This window comes from Motacilla alba, chromosome 4 (assembly GCF_015832195.1).
Source record: "Motacilla alba alba isolate MOTALB_02 chromosome 4, Motacilla_alba_V1.0_pri, whole genome shotgun sequence".
NCBI lineage: Eukaryota > Metazoa > Chordata > Aves > Passeriformes > Motacillidae > Motacilla > Motacilla alba.
Window position 1 is genome coordinate 39,600,547 of NC_052019.1, and position 25,988 is coordinate 39,626,534.

Sequence of the window (25,988 nt, forward strand, 5' to 3'; positions counted from 1 at the left end):
AAAACCACAGGAGAGTTGTTTATTGCCAAGCAGTTGCTAAAGCATGGGGACATTTCTAAATTCAGCAGTGCAGTTTAGATAATAGAAAATGTCTGGATATTACACATGACATGCCAGTGTTCCTCCACAGGTTTACTGTTTGTCTGTCAACAAACCTGAACTGAGCTTCAGTAAAAGAATGAGCTCAGATGTTTCTACACAATATTGCACTGTATTGTGAACAACACTGCAGTATTTATACGTGTACATATTTAGGTATGCTAATTTAGCTAAAGGTAAATATATTTTCTCACTTGCTATATACTTGAGAACCCTTATCTAAATATTTAATTACCTCTTATGCAACTGAGTGTCAATACAGCAAAACACTTTGGTGTATATCTAGCATGGGAATCAATTAGACTCACTGGGTTTAAAGTGAAGGAAAATATTTCGTGCTTTACTGGATTGTCATGGGTCACAGAAATTGTAAAGATCTCCTTCCTCTTCTTCCCAGAATCTCCTAAATTACTGGAATCTTCTTCATGTCAAGTGCAAGTAGAAATTTATTAGCCTGATATTGAAAATTCTAGATGCCGAGGGACAGAAATAAACTGATATGTATTTGCTGATACAGTTAGACCTGCTTTGACAGCTGTTTGTTTAACCTGTTGTCAAATAGATTCTTACCATGGTTCAAGTAGAGTTCACCTGTTTAAATACCTCATCATTGAGAAGTGCTTGGGACATTTTCCTCACTTAACATTCAACCTCTGTTTATCCTCTGCAAATTAATATTATCCAAAGATTTAAATTCTAATTCTTATGCAAAAGTGTTTTTATTTTCCTTTCACAATGAATCCCAATTAGAATGATTATTTCCAGAGACTGGGAAAAAAGCAATTGAAACAGATGCCTTTTGGAGACTAATGAAAAAAATCCTTTTGGCTTCAACATAAAGCTGATTTTCTGTTTATTACAAGAAGTAGCACATAATGGCCAAATTTCAGTAAAATATGCCATCTCACATTTGAATATATGCTGGAGGTCAGAGCAAAATACCTCATTTTGTTATAATTAATGTGACTACATGGCATACCAAAATTTCCATGGGAAATTAGATTGAAGCATACTTTGTAGTCTACAGAAACTGCTTTGGTTTACACTCTTACAGCACAGAAAGTGTATTAAATGCTAGGCTTTTTTTGTTAAAAAAAAAGTTTACAAAATTCCAGTCTGATTTTTAGCATAGAATGTCAAGAAAATGATTTAATGTAAAGGGGTGATACATAAATTAATGAATTAAAACATGCACTGTTGCAGCCTGTTGGTATAATCTTACTCTTAGGCACTTATAACATAGCTGGACATTTCATTGCACTCCATAGAGGTTTGACTCTCATCCTGTTAAAACACTGAGGACCCTTGCAGTAAGTGTAAGTTAATAAACACAGAATTTGCACATATAAATCTGCAAGTACGTGTTTCCTCTTGAGATTTTCTTGCCCCAGACTATCTTGAAAAACTTTCTCTAAGGATTTATTTTCCTCCATCTGCTGACTTGTTACAGAGCAAGTCACTTTTTGATTAAAAAGTCTGGGAGGAATACAACAATGAGGTAAATTAATGTTTTATCAGATGTTAATTTTTTTTCAGAGAGAATAAATTAGGAAAAAGTAAATTGCTCACATTTTAATTAGAAAAAGAAAATGGTGGGTTTATGTTTATATTTTAAGGAGAAATAATTTTAACCAATTACCCAACCACTGGGGAAATTAATATGGAACCTCAGAATAACAGCCTGTATGTAAAAGAAGACCAAACTGTCTAATGAGATAAATGTTATATTTTCAAAAGCAAGATTTCAATTCTGTTGAAATAGCTTCAGATAAATGTAGATTTGAATAACTAGAAGAAGTTTAGAGAAGCAACCACATAAACCAGTTTATACTGGGAAAAAACACTCTGTTTTGGATATATGAATTCTGGTGCATAATTTTCACTGTTACATTGAAAAAAAAAGGTTTTTGCTTTTATTTTATATTTTCAGTCTTTTTGGGCAAGGTGAGAATTGGCATTGGATTATAGAAATTTATGAGAACTTGAAAAATATTTTAGAACCTCTCTTGTGTATGTAGATATGTATATGTGTGGTTATGTGTATATGTATATAAGGCTATATTTGTACTGGTGTTACAGTGAAAAAATCTTTAAAAATGCACTTCTGAGCATTTTAGACTCATATTCAGGAAAATGTTTAAGGCAGTAGCTCATCTCTGGATATAGCTGTAAGTGCTTAAGTTAGAGTATTTTGCTATTCTGCTATACATCCCACAAGGGGAGGTGGAATTAGAGAAATCATTTACACTAATCTATATGATGCCATGTGAGAGAAACACAGATTCCTTCAGCAGAAGTCAGCGTTATTTTTGATTCAGATATTGAATATGTCCTTGTAGAATTCAGTCCCAGAAACTCATGTAAATTAATGTGAGTCCCTGAGAGACGAATGAAAATAACAGCTCTGTGTAGATTTGTTACAAACATTTGTGGGTTCATTGTTTGAAGGTGCTCACTCTGAGGAATAAGAGGATGGTGTAGAACAATCTAGATGTAGTTATCTGTTTAGATAAAACATGAAAATAAGACAGGGTATATTTAGAACAAGTATGAAAAATAATGAGATCAGTGAAACAACCTTCCACTTGAAGTGACAATTACCCAGAAGGCAAATGACAATAAATCACTGATATGATGATTGCACATCATATTAAAGACATACTTGTGTATGTTGACTTTATGCAACAATGAAAAGCGTTTAGCTACTTTTAAGAATGAAAATCCCATTTGTCCCATGCCTGTCATTCCTTAAAAAATCAGATTTTTCACTTCACCTTTGATCTTCATGGCTTTTTATCAGCACAAACTAAATCTCACTTGTTACTTATTTCTAAGTTGTCCTGAAGTTCCTGATGATGTGCTATCGTGTGGTACCTGAGTTTAATAACCTTTCCTTATCATGTGATTCCTGAAAGACCTTCCCTTTGTTGAGGTTTAAGAGCCATGTAAAAGCAAGCAGTGGCTTTCAATCTTCTGCAAAGAAACTCCCTTTTTTAAAGCTGGAAATTGATTTATTTCTTCTTTTGACGTATAAAGATTGAGTGTGTTTTCAAAAATGTAGAGGCATGGCAGGCAAAGAATGTTGATGATACAGAAAAGGAAGTGTTGAAATGCATCATCATCTTGAAGAGCATTGCTTGGTGCCAGAGATGGTGTTCTGCCACATAATGTTTCCTGTGCCTTTTAAAAGACATTTGATGCTTAGAAACAGAATTCTTGTTTAAGAGCTCATCATATCTTGCTGCTCATTCTACATTGAGTCATTATCTGCTGACATATCATAATTATTTTCACAGCGGCCAGTTATGATGTATCAGGCAGAGCATTCTAAATTAGGAATAAGCAGCAGATAAGTGGCAAAAAGAAATAATACTTATGATTTGGTAAAATTGTCCCTTGTGATGCAAAGAATTTAAAATAAGAGGCAAAAGAAGAAAAGGTCAGGAAAACAAAAACACTTGATACATCCTGTAATTTTCCAAGTAGAGTGTTTTTCAGGTCCATATTTTTAAATAATGTCTATTATAGGAAGGATATCATGTTATTTCATAAATGGAATTTTCACATGTAGTAATATATTTGACCAAGTAACCTTTAATTTTGATACAACCAAGCTTTTTCTGGGAGAAAGTATTCAAAAATAGGTGGTTAAATACATGATGATTTGCCATATATTTCTACAAATTAGGAATAGTGAGCATGTAAACTGCAGTAAGCTATTTTGACTGAGAGTGCATAGTTATATGTATTATGAAATATCAGTTCACTGAAGTGAACAGATTTTTATTTTTTTCAAATTTATCCTTTTTGTAGGAATAGAAGGGAAGAAAGGGAAGGAATTGTAGTAAGAAGATATTTGGTATTTATTGGGTTGAACACTAGTAAGATATGCCATGAGAATGTCTTATGGCAGAGGTTGCCAAACTTATTTAAAGCAACTTATCAGTACTCCAAGTGACCAAAACAGCTGATCTCTCTAACAACTGCTTTGCCCCTGTGCCATGTGACAATTTGCACCACACCACCTCCCTTTTCTCTTCATGTGTACAATTATCATCTTCCCAGTTACATGTTTGCCTGGCTTACTGCTGTGCTCTCAGCTGCAGGGTAAGCCATGCCTGCACTGCCTCCCTCTGCAGGGCACTGTGCTGCTGCTCAGGTGGGAGCTGCCTGCTCCTGCAAGAACCAGGGACTGGGTGTCTGGGTTGGTTTTCTGGTTTTAAGATCTTCCTGTCCTTTGCTCGCTTTATTTCTACATCTATGTTTTTTTCTCAAATTGGTTTCCTTGTCACGTCAACAGTACTTAATTCCTGAATTTCTAGAAAACATCCTAGAATTTGGTGTATGAATTATTTTATCGTGCTTGTGAGTTGTGGTGCTTACAGATGCCGTTTGGCTAACATGAGTTTATGTCCTGGTGTCAACTCTCCTTTTTCCTTCCCTACATTTTCTGAGGTTTTATTTTACAGTTAAAAAAGAAGAAAATGGCTAAAATTTGTCTTTCTATTACATTGTTGACTGTTTTGATTCTTATACTTTTCCTGTTTTGCTTGAAATATAGGATGAAGTTTGTCCCAAAGCAGATGGTGATCCTGTTCAGCGGTGTGTTTGGGCAACTGCTGTTAATGTAAAAGACAAGTTCATATACGTGACTCAGCCCACACTTGACAGAGTTCTCATTGTTGATGTACAGTCTCAGAAAGTTGTACAGGTATTTATTTCTCATTTTTAAGTTACTATTTAATTTATACTATAGAATTTAAGACTTTCCTTCATATTTCAGAAGCAGAAATACAATTATATCTAGAGTAAACACTTTTTTGGAAAAAAGTTCACCTTCTTCCAACATTTAGCAGCAGTTTCTGTTTAGCAACTGTTCTTCTCAATAGACAATTGTAAGGAACATAACACAAGAGTAGCTGTAATAAATATTATTCGAGTAGCTGAGAAAATGAATTCTTTAGGAAGTTTCTGACTGTGGAGGTACCTTTCAGTCTAAAACGATGATTGGCTAAAAGAGTCTTATCACAAGGATGTGTCTATCAGTTTTGACAGAAAGGTTAGGTTTGGCTACAGAAGGTGGAGGACTGTTACTCTGTCACCCTGTCACTGTTACTCTGCTTTAAGACACAGAAATTACGGAAACAGTAAAAATAAACACCACCCCTAGCTAAGACCAGAGACTTTGAATTCACACTTATACTCTACTCCTTTTTCTTGGTCTCTGGGATGCTGGAGATACTCTGCTTAGTGAAAATAATTCATTGAGTAAAAGAGAGAAATCAGTGCTATGCTGCAGCAATTAATACAGTCACAGATTTTGAGCAAAACCAGGTGTGGTGTGTCGACCTTGACTGGAGGCCAGATAGCACTAAAGCCACTCTACTACTCCTCTCCCCAGCTGGACAGATGAAGAAAAGGTTCATGGATTGAAATAAGGGAAGGGAAAGATCACTCACCAGTTACCATCACAGGCAAAACAGACTTGACTTTGATAATAAATTCAGCTCATTTCCCTACCAAAATCTAAGTAGGATAATGGATAATGCAACAAATCCTAAACACCTGTCCCCCAGCGATCCCTCCTTCCTGGGCTTAGTTTTATTCCTGACTCTCTGCCTCCTCCCCCACCAGCAGTGAAGGAGATGAGGAATGGGAGGTCAGTTCATCTGTTGGGTCATGTAATTTCTACTGCTGCTTCTTCATCAGAGAGAGTAGTCTTTTCCCTGCTCTCTTGGTGGGCCATTCCCATGGGAGACAGTCCTCCATGAACTCCTCCAGTGTGTCTGTCCCATGGGCTTCAGTTCTGCACAAACTCCTCCAGTGTGACTCTCTTTCCGTGGGATACAGTCCTTCAGGAACAGATTGCTCCAGGTTGGGTCCCCTATGAGGTCATGAGTCCTGCCAATAAACCTGTTTCAGTGTGAGTGCCTCTTCACAATTTCACAGGTCCTGCCAGGAGCCTGCTCCAGTGTAGCCTTCCCATGCAATCAGAGCCTCCTTTAGGCATTCACCTGCTCCGGTGTGGGGTCCTCCAGGGACTGCAGGTGCATCTCTGCTCCACCCCAGACCTCCATGGGCTGCAGGGGCACAGTTGCTTCACTGTGGTCTTCACCACAGGCTGCAAGGGAATCTCTGCTGGCTCACCTCAAGCATGTCCTGTCTCTCCTTCTCCACTGACCTGGGCATCTGCAATGCTGTTCCTCTGACATATTCCTACTCCTCTCTCATCTGGTTGCAAGCACAATAGCACTTCTGTGCATCTTAGCTATGTTATCCCAGAGGCTCTACCCCACCACTGATTGACTGGATATTGGCCAGCAGCAGGTCTGTGCTGGCCCCAGCTGGCACAGGCTGTGTCGGGCATGGGGGAAGTGTCTGGCATCTTCTTACAGAAGCCACCCATATAGCTCCCCCCTGCTATCAAAAGCTTGTCACATAAACACAGTGCACCAAGGTACAAGGCAGTGCTTATAGTATCATCATATTTATAGGAAGCAGGTGTTCTTTAGCTAAATAAAACACAGATTTTTTTCTTTTATTAGAAACCTCACTGAATTGTTAATAAAAAACCACACTTGAATAGAGCTTTTCTTCATGCCTTTTGGTTTTCTCACTGCTAAGTGAACGAAAAATCTTTAAAGTATAGATTTTATGTTATGCTCCAAGGACACAACATTGTGTCCTTAAAGGGGACTTATAGGGAAGTTGGAGACAGATTTATTAATAGGGACAGTAGCAATAGGCAAGGGGTAATGGTTTTAAACTAAAAAGATGGAGGATGCAGACTAGATATAATGAAGACATTTTTTACAATGAGGTTTGCCAAACACTGTCAGAGATTGCTCAGAGAGGTGGTACAAGCCCCATCCCTGGAAACCTTCAAAGTCAGTTGAGATGGGACTCTGAGCAAACTGATCTAGTTGAAGATGTTCGTGCTCACTAGGGAGGCTTTGGACTAGATGACTTTTAAAGGTCCCTTCCAGCTCAAACTATTCCATCATGTAAGTGTACACCTGTATTCTGTATAGGCATATAACATTTAAAAATAAATAATAAAATTGCATTTATAAAATTACATTAATTCAAAAAATCATTTTAATACTTTTGCACACTTGAAACACCTGCTTTCTGAATTCTGTGTCAGCTGACTCAGATAAGGCTTCCTCAAAACTTGAACTATCCAAATGGTGGCAAGGACTTATAAAATATTTTCTTCAAGAAGTTAATAATAAAAAGATGGGTTTTTTTTTTTTTTTCCAAAATTTACTTTTGCATATTAAAATAGAGATAAAATGAGTGGGTAATGATTTTTTTTTCCTGAAAATGATACTTTTTTACAACCGGTTTGATATATTACTTCAGGAAGACAGAGTAAAAACCCAGAGTCTCAACACAGTCTACAAATTCGAGAGACTGGAATATCTGGCAGTGTATTCCATGGTCTCTGACTGACATTCAGGTGTCAGCTTCCTTTTCTCCACAGGAGGGATGAAATATCAATATAATTGCATTTATTAGCATTTAGACTTCAGTGTCAAAAGCACATGATTCCTCTTGAGCTCACTGAAAATTGGTTTTAATTTAGGCTTTATGAAATATGTTCATTGGTAGACTCTTCTAATTTGTCTTTAGTTACATTATTTATTGCTTTAAATATGTAAAAATATATATCACTTTACCATTAAAAAATTGCAGAGATACTTACTGCAAAGATGTATGTTAATTAAAAAGTAAAATTCAGTAAATTAACCACTAATTAAAAGTTCAGCCCTTACCCAGAAATATGTAAAGCAATTGGGCAGTTTTTGAATGACATTAGATTGTTCTATCAAAAAATATTCAAGTTTGGAAAAAAAACAAAACACTTTCAAAGGAATTTTATTTTGAGGGATAGAATAGCATTGCTTTTCCCCTAATTTAATAATATCCAGATTATGAACTAAGGCAAGTATAGAATTAAATTTACCCCTGCTGTGGAAAACTTCTGCAGGAATGGAAGTCTTGGTTTTGATGGTTCTAGGAGTTTAAGTAATCATAATAAATTATTTTTCCTTGTCACAGTACTTAACAAAGATTTTTGGTGAGGCAATATAACCAGTTTAACTAGACAAATAAACTGGACAGTTTAACCAGATAAATAGATTAAACCAGATGTGTTACTATCAGTTTTGAACACATAAGTAGAATTTCTACTATTTTTTACTGATCTGAATGTTATTTCCTAGGATATGCTTAGCCAAATACATGGGAGAAGTACAAGGGGACTTGCTCTGTGCCCAGCTTACCCATGCCATTATTCAAAATAGACTTAAAAACCAAGCAAAACCAAGCAAAAAAAAAAAACAAAACATAAAACCTATACAATCTTTTAGCATATAGTATAAAACTGTAAAAAGTAAAACCACTGTTGATTCACAGATGGGTTTTAGAATTGAAGTAAGGCTAATTTGGAATTTAGTACACAAGTCAAGAGATATTTTGTTTAGCATTTCCTAAAACATGCATGGCTCTGTCTTCTTGTCTTTTAAAAATAAGCATTTATTTCCTAGCTTTATTTTCTGCAAGCACAAAGAATTCTAACCATTAAATGTTGCTCTATTCATGTGATATGCACTTACAAAAACACTTCTACAAACAGGAAGCACAGAAGGGAATTTAGTTTTCCAGATCAGTCTATTTTCATTACTTAGAGTACTGCCTAGCACGGAGTAAAATAAAGATTTAATTCATTTTTGGAAAATAGAGACTCAGCTCAGAAATGAGAGCATTTCTCTTGTTAAACTGCTTTTTTCCTGAAGATCATATTGATACATGTACACGTGCATGTAACTACTTCTAGTCTACATCTTAATAAGAAAGCTGTCTAATAAAAAAGTCTACATTCTTAATAAGAAATCACCTTGCAAAAAAAGCACATAGGCTAGTGGGAATAAATATGGAGATAATTTCATATTTTAAAACCAAGAGCACTCTAATGAAACTTTCTTCACTGTGCAAAAACCCTAAAGAAAATTAAAAATTTATTTGAAAGGACTTTAAGTCATGTAGCAATGCTGTTTTCTGTGTAAAAATAATGTTTATTTGGTCTTGCTTATTACAATGATTTCTCTGAAGTACTACTGTACATGTTATTCCTCTCTACTATGAAAGTTAAAGTAAAAGGTGTGCACATATGTGACAACTGGATTTGAGGATGATTTATTTTTATGACAGGTACATTTATCAAAGTAAGTACTTTAGAGGATTCTATAGCAGATTAAATTGAAATATATTGGAAACATGGATGTTGTATCTTTAGAGATTTATATAGATGGAGACTTTTTGACATCCAGCTAATTCTCATTCTAAAGTCAAGGGAAGCATTTGCTTTCATTTTTAAATTCTTGAAAGCAGGAATTGTGCAGTACTGCATAGCAGCACACCACTAAGTGGGAAGACTTAAGAGGCTGAAGTAGACAGAGTCATCGTCCTTCAGTCCTCAGTGTGCTGCTGACAGATCAGCCTGGTCAGCTAGAAACAGCTGTGGAAGTCTGATTCTGAGATGCTCAACTCCTTTTTGCTGCTGGCTTCCCTCTGGGGAGCTGTACTGCCTGTGCCTGACCCTGCTGGCAAGTCCTTGTGCTCCTCCTGGCTGTGCCACGACCCCAGCTCTGAGAGCAGCTGGCAGTCCTCTGGCAGAACATGTATGGGTCAGACCTTTGTCTGGGGGAGCCAAAAGGAAATTTGACATGCCTTGACAAATTAGCTATACAACAGTTCAAGTGTTATTTTAAACAACTTGTTTTCTAGCGTGTAGCAGAAATAAGTTATCAAACACAAATGACCTTTTTCAGGGGGTAACTTGTGATTTTAAATGAGCTAGTGAGCAACCTGGCTTCATATTCCATTTTCAAAAGGAAAAACAAATTCTGCTTAGATGAAGTGGTCGCTTGCAACACCTCAGGAGTACAGTTAAGTATCATCAGCAGTCTCAGCCAGCCATTAGTGCATTATCTTGAGGATCTACATCATTAGTTTAAATTAGGCTCACTTAATTAGCCAGCTGGTACTCTCCTTGACACACTGATAAACAAGCTGTGCTTTACAGTTCCATAATGGTAAGACTAAAAAACAATTTCCACCTATTTTTTCTTCTTAAATGATAAAAAAAGTAATCCCCCCACTTGTTTAGCCTGTGCATAACATCTCTTAATCGAATACATTGTTCTCCCATTTAATACCTCTGAATCCTTCCGTTTTTGTAACAAAGCAAGTTTAGAGCTCAGCTGTTTAATAGATTCATGGTCCCAAGTGGCAGTGCTTAAAGTTGTAGGGAAAACACTTCAGTTCTGATCTCAGGTCTATCAAAGTAGCAAGTGTAATTGGAAAACACATGAAAACAATCCTTCCTACTTTGACAAAATATGCACATTTTAACAGATAGGAAGTTTTGGGTGCGGCAACATCATGGTGATTTTTTGCAGTAACACCTTCATTAATTCCAGTATGTGGCTTGAGAATACTCTTCCATTTTTAACCATTTTTTGGTTAAAATGGTGTAGTTTTTCAACCAATACATGTTAAGTGAGAATGATGGCAGGGAAGGAAGGTAAATAGTTTTGTACTTGATTAAAAACTTTTGTTTTGAACTTCTTAAAGGCTTCAGTATAGCATAGTTTTGATACATTGTTCTCCCATTCTCTCTGCTAAGTGTTAGAGTACAAAATAAATAAAAAACACATTTTCAGCAATTCAGTAACAGAGGGCTGTTTCAAAAATTGACAACATAATTCCTAAATACAGTCTGAAAGTATCTGAAAATGTATATCTACTCATAATTTTTATTCAAGCATATATATTATGTTTCCTTTGAAAATGTGACAAAGGATTTCTTTTTTTTGTTCTCTTTCAGGCAGTGAGTACAGATCCTGTTCCAGTGAAACTACACTATGATAAATCACATGATCAAGTTTGGGTACTGAGCTGGGGAAACATGGAAAAGAATTCACCAACTTTGCAGGTGAGGGGGTCACAATGATTATATGTAAAGAAATACAGACAAGTTGAACCTTGGTGTAATTGCAATGTGTTGCATATTTTCCTTTAGGAGTTATTATCATGATCCCAGCCAGGGCAGAGAAATGATTTTGAGAGCAAACTGTTGCTGTTCATGATATTTTTGTACCTAATTAGAGGATAAACTGGACTTTAGGCATACTTCCATTTCATTAAGGTCATATTGACATTCTGGAGGTGTCAAGCTCTGTCTTTATTGGGTTTTTTAATATGAAAAATATTAAAAATCTTGATTTTTCCCATATCTTGGAGCAGTGACAAACATAGGGACAGTCCCTAAAGAAACATCTCAAGAAGCTGTACTTACCTTTATACTTTTTTATTAATTTCTGTTCCTTAGCTACAGCAATCCCCTGAGACTATGATGATCAGCCTTATATCATAATTTAATTTTTTTTCTAATTTGTTTTCCTTTTCCTCATAAATTAATGAAATTCTTATGCATTTAATATATAAATATATATAAGAAAAAGCATGAGATTAATTTTTTGAGCAAAATTAGTAACATTTGAAATCACCTTTTCAGCACCTACAGACCCTTAATAACTTTGACCATGCAAGGTAGTTTGTGGAAGTTTAGTTACCACTCCTCCCCAGAACTGATAATTGAGTCAGCCTTTGTATATTTTAAAGTGGCTGATCCTACTCACCCTCATTTTTAATTACAGTATAGATAATAGATTGTTTCCTTTTCTAAAAAAAAAAAAAAAATTAAAAATCCACTCTTAAATGCAAATATGTGAAAATCATGGTGGCTATTATATGGGATTGTCTTTTACTCACCCATAAACATTTGCTTCAGAGAAAGCCCAAGATTTTGGGATTTGAATAAAATTGGTTCGTAACAATTTAAGTAGTATGTAAACTCAGTTCAGCTTGCTCTTCTGAAATATCTCTGTGCTATGTTGAATTATCTCACGATTGACAAGAATTGGGAAAATGCATAGCCATATGTTCCTGTGGATTTGTTGATAGCATCTTTTCACTCTGGCTGAAGTGCTTAAAAATTTAATCTCATTCTAAGATCTAGTATAAGAAAAAAGATAAACAAAAAAACTTATTTTAAACTAAGAACTGTTAAGGGCTTTGGTAATATAAATTAATAAATATGGATTGATAAAAAAAGATGAAGGAGAAAAATAAGTATGAAGACTAAGTGTTCCGGTATGTAATAGTTCTCTGAAATCTGTAATGTTGATCAGCTTTATTCACTGTTATTTGCACTCTTTTTCTTGGTAACATGGGAAAGACAACACAAGAGAATACAGAGGCAATGCTATATATTCATTCATTTGGATTGAGATTTGAGTTTTAAAGAGTGCTTCTATATTTTATGCTGATGTTGTTGTGTGCAGGTGATAACGCAAGCCAGTGGGAGTGTTTCTCACCACACAATCCATACTCAGCCTGTGGGGAAGCAGTTTGACAGAGTGGATGACTTTTTCATTCCAGCCACAACCCTTATCATTACCCATGTGCGGTAAGTTTGTCTGAATGTAGGGAATGTTGGGTTGTCTTTGTGTTCATCCCAAGAACAGGTTCTGGCTGTGACGGAACTGAACCATTTGATCAGCTGGATTTTAAAAGAATATGGAAGAAAGAGAGGCTGAGGAAAACAGGACACTTAACACAGGCATAAAGCAGAGCTCTCCTCAAGACCTCTTAGAGGAAAATCTATTTTTCTTTCTCAAAATACACTAGTAAGAGTGTGATATATAATTTTCTTTCTATGTTTTTTTTTTCCTGTAACATTTCTATCTCTAGATAGTGAATAATTCTGCAGTCTAGGATTTTTTTCATCTGAGTATTGCATTAATGTGTATTAGTAGTTTGTATGTTTACAACTTCTAAGCTGTTTTGCAAGCTGACACAGATCCATTTTGCCTCAAAACAGCTCTGCCAACAGTTATCCATTATTTATTCTGATATCCCAAGTTCAAATTTCTGTAGGAATATCTTCTTAGATAATCTTAACTTTCATCATTCTGTTCTAGCAAAATTCTCAAATTACAGGTGTAAATAGGCAAATCCATTAAAAAGGATATAATTTCTGATTGTAGCGACTAGTAGTCTTCTAAATGTGAAAACATGCAATTTAGGATGATTTTACAATTGATTTTAGAATTCCCTCTGTATGTGCCTGGGAAGAATCTAGTCTTCTGTATCAAAGAACATTTGGCTTCTAAAGAGGTTGTTGATGAGAGATATTTTTTTTATTTCCTACAACACTCTAAACTAACAAGTAAGTTAGCAATCAGCCATATGCAATTTCAAAAGAAATGTATAGATTTATATACCTGACTAATACATTGACTCTTAGTACCATAATTACTATGTTTCTTGAACTGAGTAGAAAAATTCCTGTTGTGTCCCTGAAGTAATCTGTAGCCCTCACATTCAGCCTTAGAAAAACATTAAATTTTTCTGCTGTATTTGGAACAGATATGTATTGTGAGGTCAAAAGTTACTGTTTCATAAACTAGCAGGTGCTAGAGGTACTGCCCAAACAGAACTAACACCAAGATACTTTAATGTTCAAGTAAATAGGAAGATAGAACCATGGATAGGGATAAACATCATACTAGGAGGGAAATCAGGACTGGGGAAAGAAAAATATGGCCAGTCCAAAGCTAGTGTTGGATTTGCCTTGTCTAACTCAAACTATTTTAGGTTGATATTTTGCCCAAATACGTCAAGTAGATGCTTTGTGCTTTGCATGTTACCTTCAGCTGCTGAGTCATTTCTCACGTCCTGTATGCAACTCAACAGAAAATACAATGAAAGAATAAAAGAAAACACACAGGAATAAAAAAGGAGTATGAAATCAATTGAACATAGAAAGAATAAAATCTGATACGTGCCTCAAGATATATAATAAACATGTACATCAATTCAGGCCTAGTAAAGTTTTTTAGTTTGCTTGTTGTTTGTTTTTTGGGGTTTTTGTTGTTGTTGTTGTTTGCTTGTTTTGTTGTTTTTTTTTGGTTTTTTTTTTTTATATTCACATGCCAGATAAAATTGCCAAGATTGCCAAAATAACAAAAGAAAATTCCTGGTCTGGCAAAAAAGCCTGCAGTAGTTTGTCCACTGCTAAACCCATAGATTTGGGGGTTTTAATGAACAAAATCAATTAGATTTTATCAAATAATGAGCTTAAGGGAAATGCTATTAATTCTGTGTGCCTTTTCTAAGAAGAAAATTTTTAAAACACTATGTATACAAGTACAGTGCTTTTCTTTCAATGTACTCTTCAAGAGCTGTTTATGTTAATCAGTTGTTGAAGAATTTGTCTTCCATAGCATCTGGCCTGCAAGTACCTTGCTTTTTTTGCTTAAATTAGAATGCAATATGTGAACAATGTTACGGGAAAGATTTAAAATTAACTGTATTCATCAAATTAGTAGTGATATAGAAAATCCCAGTCTATTAAAGTTAATATGACCAGTCAACAAAAAACAAAAAATAAACAAACAAACAAACAAAAAAAAAAAAAACCCAAAAAAACCAACACAAAAAACAACTCAATCACAGAATGTGTTTCTTAAGGCTGTTAGGCAACAAACATAAAGCTTGAGTTTATTATTCTTGGGAGTGTATAACAACCAGGGGAGCAATTTATGAGTATGAATTGCAAAAAACAGCTAAGAGGGAAATAACCCCACTGGCTGAGTTGGCTAGTGTAGTTAATTGCCCGAGGGCCCTATTTGCTCTTTGTCAGAAATCAGCTCCCTTTGACCATGCAACACCAGCTCCTTTCAGAAAAATGAAAACTTTCTGTAGCTAGGTGCATTTGTCACTTGTAAACTAAAATTTTGAATGATGAGGCAGAAGACAGTATGCATGGCTTACCAAATTAGCATCCAGAACTAAACACACTGTCCAAATAAAGGCAATTCTAAGCAAAAAAAAAAAAAGCCGTATAACTTATAAGAATTAAATAAGTTTCCTAACAGCTAGCACAAACCATCTGATACCATCTGCAGTGTATTACTGTCTACAGCATATTCTGTCCTATAGGTTGACTTGTTGACCCATAGGAACAGAAGTAAAGGCAAATTATCTAAAACCATAGTGAATCACTATTTTTTAAAAATTTTTAATAATAGCTAAAATGGTAATTGCTAGTAGTAAGTATATAAGTATTTAAAACTTATTGCAAAATAATTTATTTAAGAAGTGGTGGAACTATACTTTTAATTTACCTAGGTCGGTTATTTTTATATATGAAAATCCAAATGGACTGCCTATTATTAGAAAAGAAAAATCCACACATTTTAATGCTATTTTGGGCAGCAGACAATTTAGAACACACTTCCTCCAGATAAAACATTTGAAGAGATACTATAAATTTTGGTCTCAGGTAAACAGTAATTCATTCCAAAGGAAAAAAAAATGTTTTCCCATATTTTTCCTACCAGTGACTGAGTTAATTTTTTCTTGTACTTATCATACAGCAGGAGTCAGAGCATATAACCTTTTGGTTTGGTAACCAGCAGGCATAATATTCCTTCATGCTCTGAACAACTGTGATGCACCATCGAAACATAACTAACCAAAGTAAGCATGAGCCAAAAGAAGTAGAGGAAGAATAGATGAATTTATTGTCTCTAAACTTCCTTTTATAATTGGTGGCTAGTTGATTTGTGTACAGAAGAGGACAAGAAAAGAAACTCCATCATTTTGGGGAGAAAAATGTGGTAGGTTCAGTATGACCAGTTAGTTTTGGCATGTTAGGAAGGTACCTTCCTCTCTTTTATGCTCCAGTAATACTATTTCCTTCCACTCAAACACCATTAGGAATCAAACAATGTTTTGTCTGTAATCCTTTTGTAGCTGCATTTCTAAAGATATAGATGTGTGTGTATGTCTCTATAAAAAAAAGAAGATATCTCTTTTTTATTGAAAATGTACTAATTATCTCCCTAATAATGTCTAGAGCAGCCTCACTGATGTTTCCAGATAGCAAGTTCATGCTTCTGCAGAGTCTCAGTTGCAGATAGACTTGGTTGGCATCCCATTATAGAGCTGACTTCATTCTAGATTTTCCTGTCTGTATTTTTTGACAAGACTAGTTCACCTACTGACTCTAAGGGAGGAATTACACCATCCCTTTGAGCATTCCTTCATGATGGAAATAAATTTCTTTCTTTTTCTCACTAAGCAAGCTCAGAGTTTAGAGAAAGTCAGTTTCCCATGAGTTTTCATGAGTTTCTTGTGCCAGCTGGTTGTAGTGCAATGCACAACAGATCTTCATCTTGGAAAAAGAGGTTATGACACAAAACAGTAAAACTTACTGTTAGAAAGAACACTGAAATAAATTTGTTCAGTCTTGCAGTTAGAAATCTGAAGATTTCAAAGGGAAGAAATTATATATTTATCTTGCCTATCTTGAAAAACAGCCCATCCTGCTGTTATCATTGGCTGTGCACTCACTGTCAATATACTTTGAATTATACAAAGAGAATGAATGAATGTAAACTACTGATTTTCATGCACACTTTCATGCCCATATTTTCAGTACACACAGTTGAAAAAATTCCCCCTTTCCCCCAGTTCTGTTGAAAAATTACCAAACTCCAGGGCCACAAACGTGTGTAGGATGAGATCTGTCAAGCTGTAATAAATAGTACAAATGCCAAGGTGTTTTTCTTCAGCTCTTTCTGAAGATTTTTCCTTCTGTAGATGCACATTGTGGATATACGTTTTCAATATTTGTCTTTATACGTTTAATAAAAAGAAAATTTTATTCAGCAAGCTATTTCTGTTCCAAAGCAATTCAGGACAACCAATGGTCTTGTCCTTAATTGTCTGCTAATACCACTCCTTATCATAAAAATAGACTTTTGCAATTAGTATGTGGGATGGTTGCAGAAAGATGACTTCTACAATACTCTTGAAAATATATTTTTGGAAGGCTAAGGAGCAAAAGGGCTGATTATCTGAGCTCCAGTGTTCATAAATCAAAGCGAACAAAAGATAATTGGAATAAATTAAGGTCTTTCACTACACTGCAAAATGTTTCAAAAGCAGTATTAAATGAACTCACTGTAATGAAGTAACTCCAGGTTTTTAGGTGTTTTAATCTTTGAGCAGTGTTTTAAATGTCATACTGTTAGCTGACCTAACAAGTGGAAGAATGAGCAATCAACTCACTGGTGAGATGGCTCAGGCTCTGAAAAGAGTTAATATATTCTGTTTGAATCTTTTTCTCTCTTTTTTGCCTCTGTTGTGTAAGGTAATAGGGGAAGCAGTCTTTCTAAAATTACACCTGTTCATTTGCACAAAACAATCCAAAAACTAAGCTTTTCTTTAAGAGGTAATTGGAATGTGCTGCCAATGCATTCCTGTGAACCTTCTTAAATGAAACCCATGTGGAGCAGTGAGTCGGTACATTCACATTTCATTTCAGAGTTTAAGCTCCTACAGAGGTGTGAAGTAGCTGACAGGGTGTGAGAGCATTTTCAGTGTTTCTATGCAAATAATCAAACAGAAGATACTATATCTGTTGCAAAAATCCTACATAATCAGAAAAAGCTTTCTATTCAGTAGTTTCCGAGTGAAACAATGGAAGCAGTACATGCTAAGTCAGCTGTAGATGAAACATTAACAAAAGAAATATAATTAATTTTGGGGTTGAATTTTTCACATAGTATGATTTAGTGTGAAGATAAGGAACAATTTAATATTTTACAAGTTCAGTTAACAATGCACATTAGGGGAGCAGAAATTTTGACATAGTTCTTAGTCATCGAGCTATAAGCCTATAATGATACAGGGAAAATAGGGAAAGAGCTTGAAAGCTTGAGGAAACTGAGATAGCTCAGTAGTACCAGGGCAAGAAAATAAGCTCTAGAAAATATTCTGCACTTTCTAATAAGGATTGTGGAATCTAGCAGTGAATCCTACATGGTGACACAGTACTCAAAGGAGGGATAGAGGTTCACTCTGCAGCCTCCTACTCTGTGTCTCAGTGAGAGACTCATGCTAAATGAACTGAAGAATTGTGGTCATTTTTTTCCCCTCTCCTCATATTTGCCCCCGCAAAAGAAGGAGCCTTCTGGTCCATAAATATGTTGCTTTAGAAAAATATGGTTTTTTGGGAAAGATAGAGAGGAGACAGCAAGAAGTCTTTTTCTCTATCTGTTTTAGGCTTTAAATAGTGGATTTTAGAGCATCTTTGTTCCAGAGGGAATCTAAAGAATGAAAGATTGAGAGATTCAGCTCAGACAGTCTTACAGCATTGAAACTTACTTTGTCCAACTACCACCAGTGGCAACAACAACAACTATTAAAATAAGTGACTTTTTAGAAATGTGAAGTCCTCTTAAGTACACCCAACTTATATTCTCTACTTCAGTCCTTCTCTGTTCACTTGTTCCCACCCAAAAATTTCATAAACGTAGTCACTACGTATCTCTAAACTACGAAATTCTCAGTCTTTTAGGTAATTAGGAAATTCTCAGTCTTTTAGGTAATTACAAGATATACCAAGTGCCCAAATTTACATCTACATCCTCTTTTAGCTCCACTCCTATACTCCAACTGAAAAGGACCAGTGTTTAAAATGTGCTAGGGAGTACGGTTTCCCAGCTGCATCCATGAGAAAACACCTACAGAAATGATGAAAATGAAGATTATTGCCATAATTCCACAAGTCCAGTTAAGATTTGCTGTCACTGAAATGATGTTCAGAGGTGTACATAATGTTTTTGAAGCCAGGGCATTTTGGAATTCAGGAAGAAAATATTTTTAAAATTCATGTTCATCTCAGTGCTATGAAATTTAATAAATAATTAATTGCACATTTAAATTTAGCCAATATAAAAGAATTTTAATATTTTTATTCTGTGTGACTGCTTCTAACATTGCAAAATAAAGGTATGCACACGTAGACACACACACATATGTATAAGGAATCCATCTGGAAAACTGTCTTGTTTGTGGAATCAGTTACTCTGAGTGCCTTTTCCCACATCAGCTGACAATTCAATACTGCTCGACCAATTTATTTAACTTGTGGTCCAAATCTTTTCCTCTAAGGTATCTTGAATAAAACTTCACAAAGTTCTTGAACAACAAATTCCAGCTGTCAGCAGGAAAAAAGATTACATAAAAATCCATTTCCACTTCAGTGTGACTGTAGAAATGAGAATTCCTTTCAAATGTTACCTGAAACATGACGTTGCAGCCAGCCTTTGTAGCACTATAAAACAGCATCAGTCAAAAACAAACAAACAAAAAAAGAATTCTTTTGTTCTACTTGATCTTCCCCATTAGCTCAGAGAGTGCCTGGAACTTGATTTAAGTAAGTCTAGTCAGCAAAATAATAATACAGCAAAATGTAATTTTGCTGTATTGTAGTATTTGTAATGTAATTTTGCTAAATTGTATTTTTTTTTATTTTTCATGCAGTAAGGTTTCTTCTCTTTTGCATGTGCAGAAGTCATTACAGGAATATTTACCTTTGGAAAAAATACCATCTTCCATCTGATATAAAGGATATAAAGAAATATATAACATACATATATATATATTAATATATCAAAGTGGACAAAGCATTGCTAAAAATAAATGTTGTACCTGTCTCCTAGAACCTACCTTCTTTTAAAAATTCAGCATCTACCAGTACCAGTATGTAGAAATACATGAAACAATGTAATGTTTAAAAACATAATCAACTGTAAGAAGAAACTAATCCCTGCGATTATGGCACATAAGTTGTTGTCCCTGGTAGATAGAAGTTATCTTAGTGTTACCTTAATTACTCGGTGGTTTACAAAAAATGCCCCAAATTATAAAGACTCATTTATTAGCTTGGAGGCAATCTTAAAATGATGCAATCAACCGTTTGTTTGTTTGTTTTGGTGGGATTTTTGGGGTGTTTTATTTTTTGTGCGTTTGTTAAGAAACAACCAAAACACTATTATTTTTAAAAATTTTGCTGGGTCTGGCTTGGATGGAGCTAGTTTTCTTGATACAGCAAGAATCGTGCTGTAGTCTAGATCTTTGACAACAACCTAGTGAAAATGTGATAGGAAATTTTCATTTGTTCAGTTCAATTTTTTAACATTTAGAATAGATTTTTGCTAATTGTGTTTAAGCTGTCCTATTTGTTATGTTACAAACCCATTGTAAATGGGTTTAAATCATATGAATCAGACTGTAAGGAAACTTCCAAATCTACACAAATAGACTATTTTTGTGTTCCTTCCATGGGTCCTCAGCCATCAGCATGTAACATCTTATGGTGAATAAAACATCCAACTTCCATCCTAACAGAGCCAGTCAAACCAGCTCCTACACCCTGTAAAATCTACAAACTAAAACAGGAATTTGCCCTGATGTGCCTGATCATTTTTGCCATGACAATCATGCATGTTTAAATCAAATGTCACCTCTAATGCTTCTATGTGCAAAAAAAAAAAATTATCATGTTTTTTAAAAACAAAAATTATGAGGTTTTTTTCTTGTTGGTTTTTCTTTTGTTTGTTTTGTTTCTGTTTAGTGTTCTTTTGAGGGTTTTTGTTGTTGTTGCATGTAATATTTTCTTAATTTGCGTCCCCAGTAGAAACTAAAAGGAGAGAAGGGAATTGTGGTAAAGCTCAGTATTTTTCTTGACATATTCACATATCCCCAGCTATAACAGTATGTGGACTTCATGTTTAAAATGAAGAAAAAGATCTATTGAGACTGTTTTGCTGTATGTTATTTACTACCTTTGTAGTCCTTATCTCTACCTCATTATTCATTTTGTGCTAGTGTTGACTATTTCTTTTGACATAAATAAATTTGACTGTTGAGTCCATATGGCATCGGCCCACTTTGATGTTACCACATTTTCTGAAGTGCCAGATTGTCTTAATCCTGTTCTACCTTGTACTGATATTTAGGAGCATCTTTAGAATGTCTTTTGTTTGCTGTGTCTGTATAGCTAGCCATTTCTTTGACTTTTATTGCTTTAAAAATGATTGGGATTTTTTGAATTAAATTTCTAGCTTTCCTTCCCTAGAAAGTATGAGAAAAATGCATTTGCTGCCAACACTAAAAATAGATTTCTGCTGTGTGGGTTCCTTTATGCTATAACATGAACAGTTTCATATATTCCTGGATACTAAAAATGTAGAAATTAAGTTACTTCCCTTTGTCCTAAAATTTCTTGGACTGTTTTTTGCCAGCATTGGAAAAGAATTTGCAATATTTTTAAAACTTTTTGTAATACACATCTTGCAAGTGCTCCCCCAGGGAGACCTCAAGCAATTCATAGACACCTGCATCACTAGTACCCTAAAAATTCAGAGTTTATCCCTAAGCTGTGCAAATGTGCACTAAAAGTCAGAAGTCCTGGGCTTTATGCAGTGTGTTACAAGAAATCATCTCTTCCCACAAGAAGTGCTTGCAAGCACTTGATTTATCCAGTGGAGTTACAGAAGACATCTTGCATGGACTTTCCCCAAATAAATGCTTAAAAGATTGTATCACTTTTGGTTTTTCCACCCTAGTGAAAATTATCCCAATAAGAGGGAGGATTTTGTTGATGGCACTTACAATGTCATTTACTTCAGCTCAGCAGCATTAAATTTGTGGTGTTCATTCTTTAATCCGGAGCCCATCTTATTAACTATGTTGTAGGATAAACTCAGAAGCTGAAAGTTTAGCAATGCGTAAAACTATCTATTTTATAATATTATCTTCTATCTCTGTTATATATTGTCTAGTAATGGATTTTTTTACTATTCAATCTCAGAGTACAAAGCTTAATTTGAGATCTCTTTATTCTAAGAACATAACACTTGTCAGGATTCCTTTGAGCCCTTGCTGAAATATTTCTTCCCATCTGTCTTGCATGGCTGTCTTGAAGTCCTTGATATCCTTATTTTTCAAAATAATGGTCAGAATGGGCTGAGAGAGTAAAGGAAAGAGAGAGAAAAAAAATAATCATTTTTGTATATTTGACCATCATTGACTGTGGAGTCTTTGACATCTAATTTAATCCTCTCTACACTGAGCTCCCTCACTGAGAATGGAAATAGAGGCACCATATTCCATGGAAATAGAGGCACACATATGAAGTATATAAAAAGCACTATCAAAAAAGAATAAAATCTTCAGAACAGATCTGTGAATATCAATATCTGCAGTCTTGGAATACTTACTATAAAGATCACTTTCAGATCTCTCAGGTGATATTCAGCACTTTATCCCCTTTGTGTGGGACAGCAGGTCACTTATGTTTTTATTTCTTCTCCCCCTAGTCTTTGCAATGTCATTTTCTATTATATTTTAATACACTTGAGCATCTAATCAGGAATTTTTTCATTATTAAGACTGTCTGCCCCCACAGATCTAAAAATATTCATTTCATACTACTTACAATTGAATATTAAGTTCCTTTCTGAATTAATCTATATTTAACCTATATTTATTTTTTCAGTATTATTAAGCAAACATGCTTTCTGATAGATTAGATCTCTGCTGCCATCTATTCTTATCATAAAAAGGTATTGCCTAATCCACATAATAATAATAATATTAATAATAGTAATAATAATTTCAATGAAAGCTAGTTATATCTGGCTATATATTAGTTTTCCTCTTCCATCCTATATAGGCTGTAAATTTCAAAGGTTGCCTGTTATTGAATAGATATTTTTTCTTGTAGTTGGAGAAGTATATATGAGATTTTTAATGTGCAAATCTGTAAGAACACAAACATTCATGTTTTGAAACCTGAAGTTTTCAAACCCCAGAACGTCTTCCCAAGCAGAAGTATAAAAAGAGTCAATATTTTTAGAAAATTAGACCTGCCATCAAATTCTGTTCTTCATATAACAGAAATTATAGTGATGACCTTGTTTTACTCTAAAATGGCTCGTTTTTCCATAAGAGTGGCCCCACAGCCTTATGTTCTGTGGGTTATAATTTTTCCCCCATTCCTAAGCATAGAATATTGGGAAGATTTAAACAAAATTTTTATTCACTCAAGATAAAGTAGATAATAGTTCAGGGTTTTTTTCTTGAACAAAATCATTTGGGTAAGAAAATTTCTCCTTTGTACAAAAATACTGCTCTTTGCTTCTTATTCAGTATAATATAATTATATAATATATATCATTATATAATATATCTTATATAATTTTGACTTTAGCTTATTTAATTATCTTCTGTTATATTTGCTTTGTATTTTGAGAACATCATTCTCCTGAAGTGATTGATTTCAGATTTAAAAAAAGTCTATAGTCTTCATAAGAGTAATCTCTTGGGGTAGGCCAAAACCAGAAAGGATAGAGGACATCAGTTTTTATATTATCCTTCTCCTCCTCTTCATCTTCTAGTCTGTCGATCTTCCTGAAGTGAAGAATTCTTAAAATTCTTACATTTCTTAAAATTTTATGTTAATATATTCTTTAAAAGAAATGAAAAATTAAATTTATCCTCATTTTTAGGAAAAAAAATCCCAAAGGTTTTCTCTATTTCATCTTTTTAAAAAATGCATAGATATTTCCTCTTTTATTCTGACTGCAGTTGGAGTGCTAAGCAATATATATGGCTTGTCTAAAGGAAGAAAATAGCACAGAGGAACTCAAGTTGTTAATTTGCCACCTGTTGGCAGCTCCACACTTGCATCTTGCTTGGTTATGTGTGCATGGATAAGGCAAAGTAAGTTGCTCTACCTGAAGGAAGAGGGAAAAAAAAAAAAGACACCTTGCAAATTTAAATAAACAGTGTCAGGAATCACAGGACTTTGGCACTTTTCTAGTACAGAACTTCTTTAAGTCCTTCATTGAGTTTCTTCTTCATGCTTTGTTTTTCTCTTGTGACCTTTGCTTTAGGATGTTTTGCACAATAACCCAGTACACATTTCACAGTATTGTAATGGCATTAAATATTGGTAGGACAGTTTGGACCTAACTCTGCTGTAGTTAATGCAAGTAATTGTGCCTCAGTGGGCTTTAATTTCTTCCTGTGTTACCCATGCTTTAGAATGGGAAAAGTTGTGTAGCATAGTCTGTGTACATAGTCTGTTCCCTTGCATAGCTTTTATAGATCCTGTCCGCAGAAACACTTTAAAAATAATTCTTTATAAACCTGGAAATGTCCTGAACTTTTAAAATCAGAACATATAGCATGGTTACTAGCCACATTCTGTTATATTTGGTTTTCTTGGAAAATATTAGTTATCTTTTGTAAATTTGTTGTCTGAAGTGGACTCCATCTCAATATTTTGCAGTGGAGTTAGTTCTGTCAGAGTATACCAAGTACTTCAGTAGTGTCATGAAAACATAGTTCACTAAGATACGGTGATAAACAAACTCGCTCTTGGAAAACTCATACATAAGATTTGCACACAGTTCTTAGATCACAAAACCCTAAGACAAAAATGAAAGGCAGACTGAAGGGTTTCTCTTTGTATGTTTGAGGACTCTCTAGCCTTGAAAAAGTACTGAAGTTGATTGTTGTGGATGGCAAATTATACTTTCTGTGGAAAGAGAAGTTATGGTTTTCTGTTAAAGCAATGCTTCGAGAGTGGTGAAAATCATCTTCAGAGATTCCTGAAGATTCTGGGAGAGACGTCTCTGTTTTTAGGACTGTTTTGCATGGAGACTTATGTAACATTCTTCACTCTATGCAGGCACTTTCAGCAGTGCTAGCTATTCCTCAAATCAGTTGTTTGAATTTCTGACCGCAAAGGCAAGTTTAATAGCCCCTACGCTGTAGGAAACCTGAGCTTGTTATAATGGCTTGGAGAAACAGACAATCATATTTCAAATGGAATTCTAGCTCATAGTCACATTGTGATGTAATGTCAGTCATTTAAGCTTCAATTGCCCTAATCTGTGCAAAGTTTTATGAGGCTATATTTGGATATTATGTTTTCATGCTGAGAGGATGCTTATGGTGAGTGTGAGGTTCAGATTGTAGGCACCTAGATTGAGATGTGAAAATGCAGTATATCTGTGGGCGTTAACTGTCTGTCTCCTGCAATGGTTACTGGAGATTTAGTCTATACACACAGTGTAGAAGCAGTATTTCTCACCCCCTACAGGCCTCTGGTACTGATTATTTTAAAAAATTCTTTGGACTTTGTTGACTGTGTGGTTTAGATTTCGCTGGCAAAAAATAGCAGCTTAGATTTTCAGCTCATATTTAAACACACATAGTTGTGCATAGAAATGTAGGTGTCCTCAGAAGAGGAATGCTACCTGTGGATAATTATTTTTGCACTAAGGAGTTGCGGTGATGCTGTACATTTGTCATGGCAATTCTTGATCCTCCTTATTGATGACTGATACGATTGAAGGGGAGGGAAGAAGCTGTGCTGATTAGAACTGCAGAAATTGTTTTTTTCTTGTTTATTTCAAAGCAATAAGGGTATAAATATAAACAAATTGATATGTTTATTTACTCTGGAAGAGATACAGTTAAGACATATAATTTTTGGGTTTGTTTTTTTTTATTTTCTGGTTCATATATCAATTTTTAATAAACTGGTGAAAAGAACAGATTATAAAAAATACAGTACTTAAACTGGTCATTGTGGCAGAGCACTCATTTTGCACGTGTGCTTAATCTAAACAACTCTTCCTTTTTAAATTTCAAAGTGTATTACTTGAAATCCTTATCAGAACCACCCAGAACTCAACTCTGTGTGGTTTGAGATCTAGCACTGCTGTACTAAATGATATGTGATACTTGATATCTACACATTCAACTCTCCAATTCATCAGCTAAAAATGAAAGCATTTATGTTTAATCCTAAGAAGAGAGAGAGAGCATGCTTATCCCTTGAGAGGAAAAGTCGTTGCTTCCAAGGATACTACCACTTGATGTCA

At 34.8% G+C, this 25,988-nt stretch overlaps 1 protein-coding gene across 6 annotated transcripts in view; it reads left to right on the forward strand.

Moving 5' to 3' along the window:
- FSTL5 (follistatin like 5) overlaps nucleotides 1–25,988 on the forward strand; it is a 271,571-nt gene that overhangs the window by 231,854 nt on the left and 13,729 nt on the right. For all 6 annotated transcript variants that reach the window (XM_038136446.1, XM_038136448.1, XM_038136445.1 and 3 more), the window contains 3 exons: nucleotides 4,661–4,810; nucleotides 10,994–11,101; nucleotides 12,513–12,637. In XM_038136446.1, coding sequence (XP_037992374.1) covers nucleotides 4,661–4,810; nucleotides 10,994–11,101; nucleotides 12,513–12,637 — 383 coding nt within the window. The remainder of the gene's footprint in view (nucleotides 1–4,660; nucleotides 4,811–10,993; nucleotides 11,102–12,512; nucleotides 12,638–25,988) is intronic.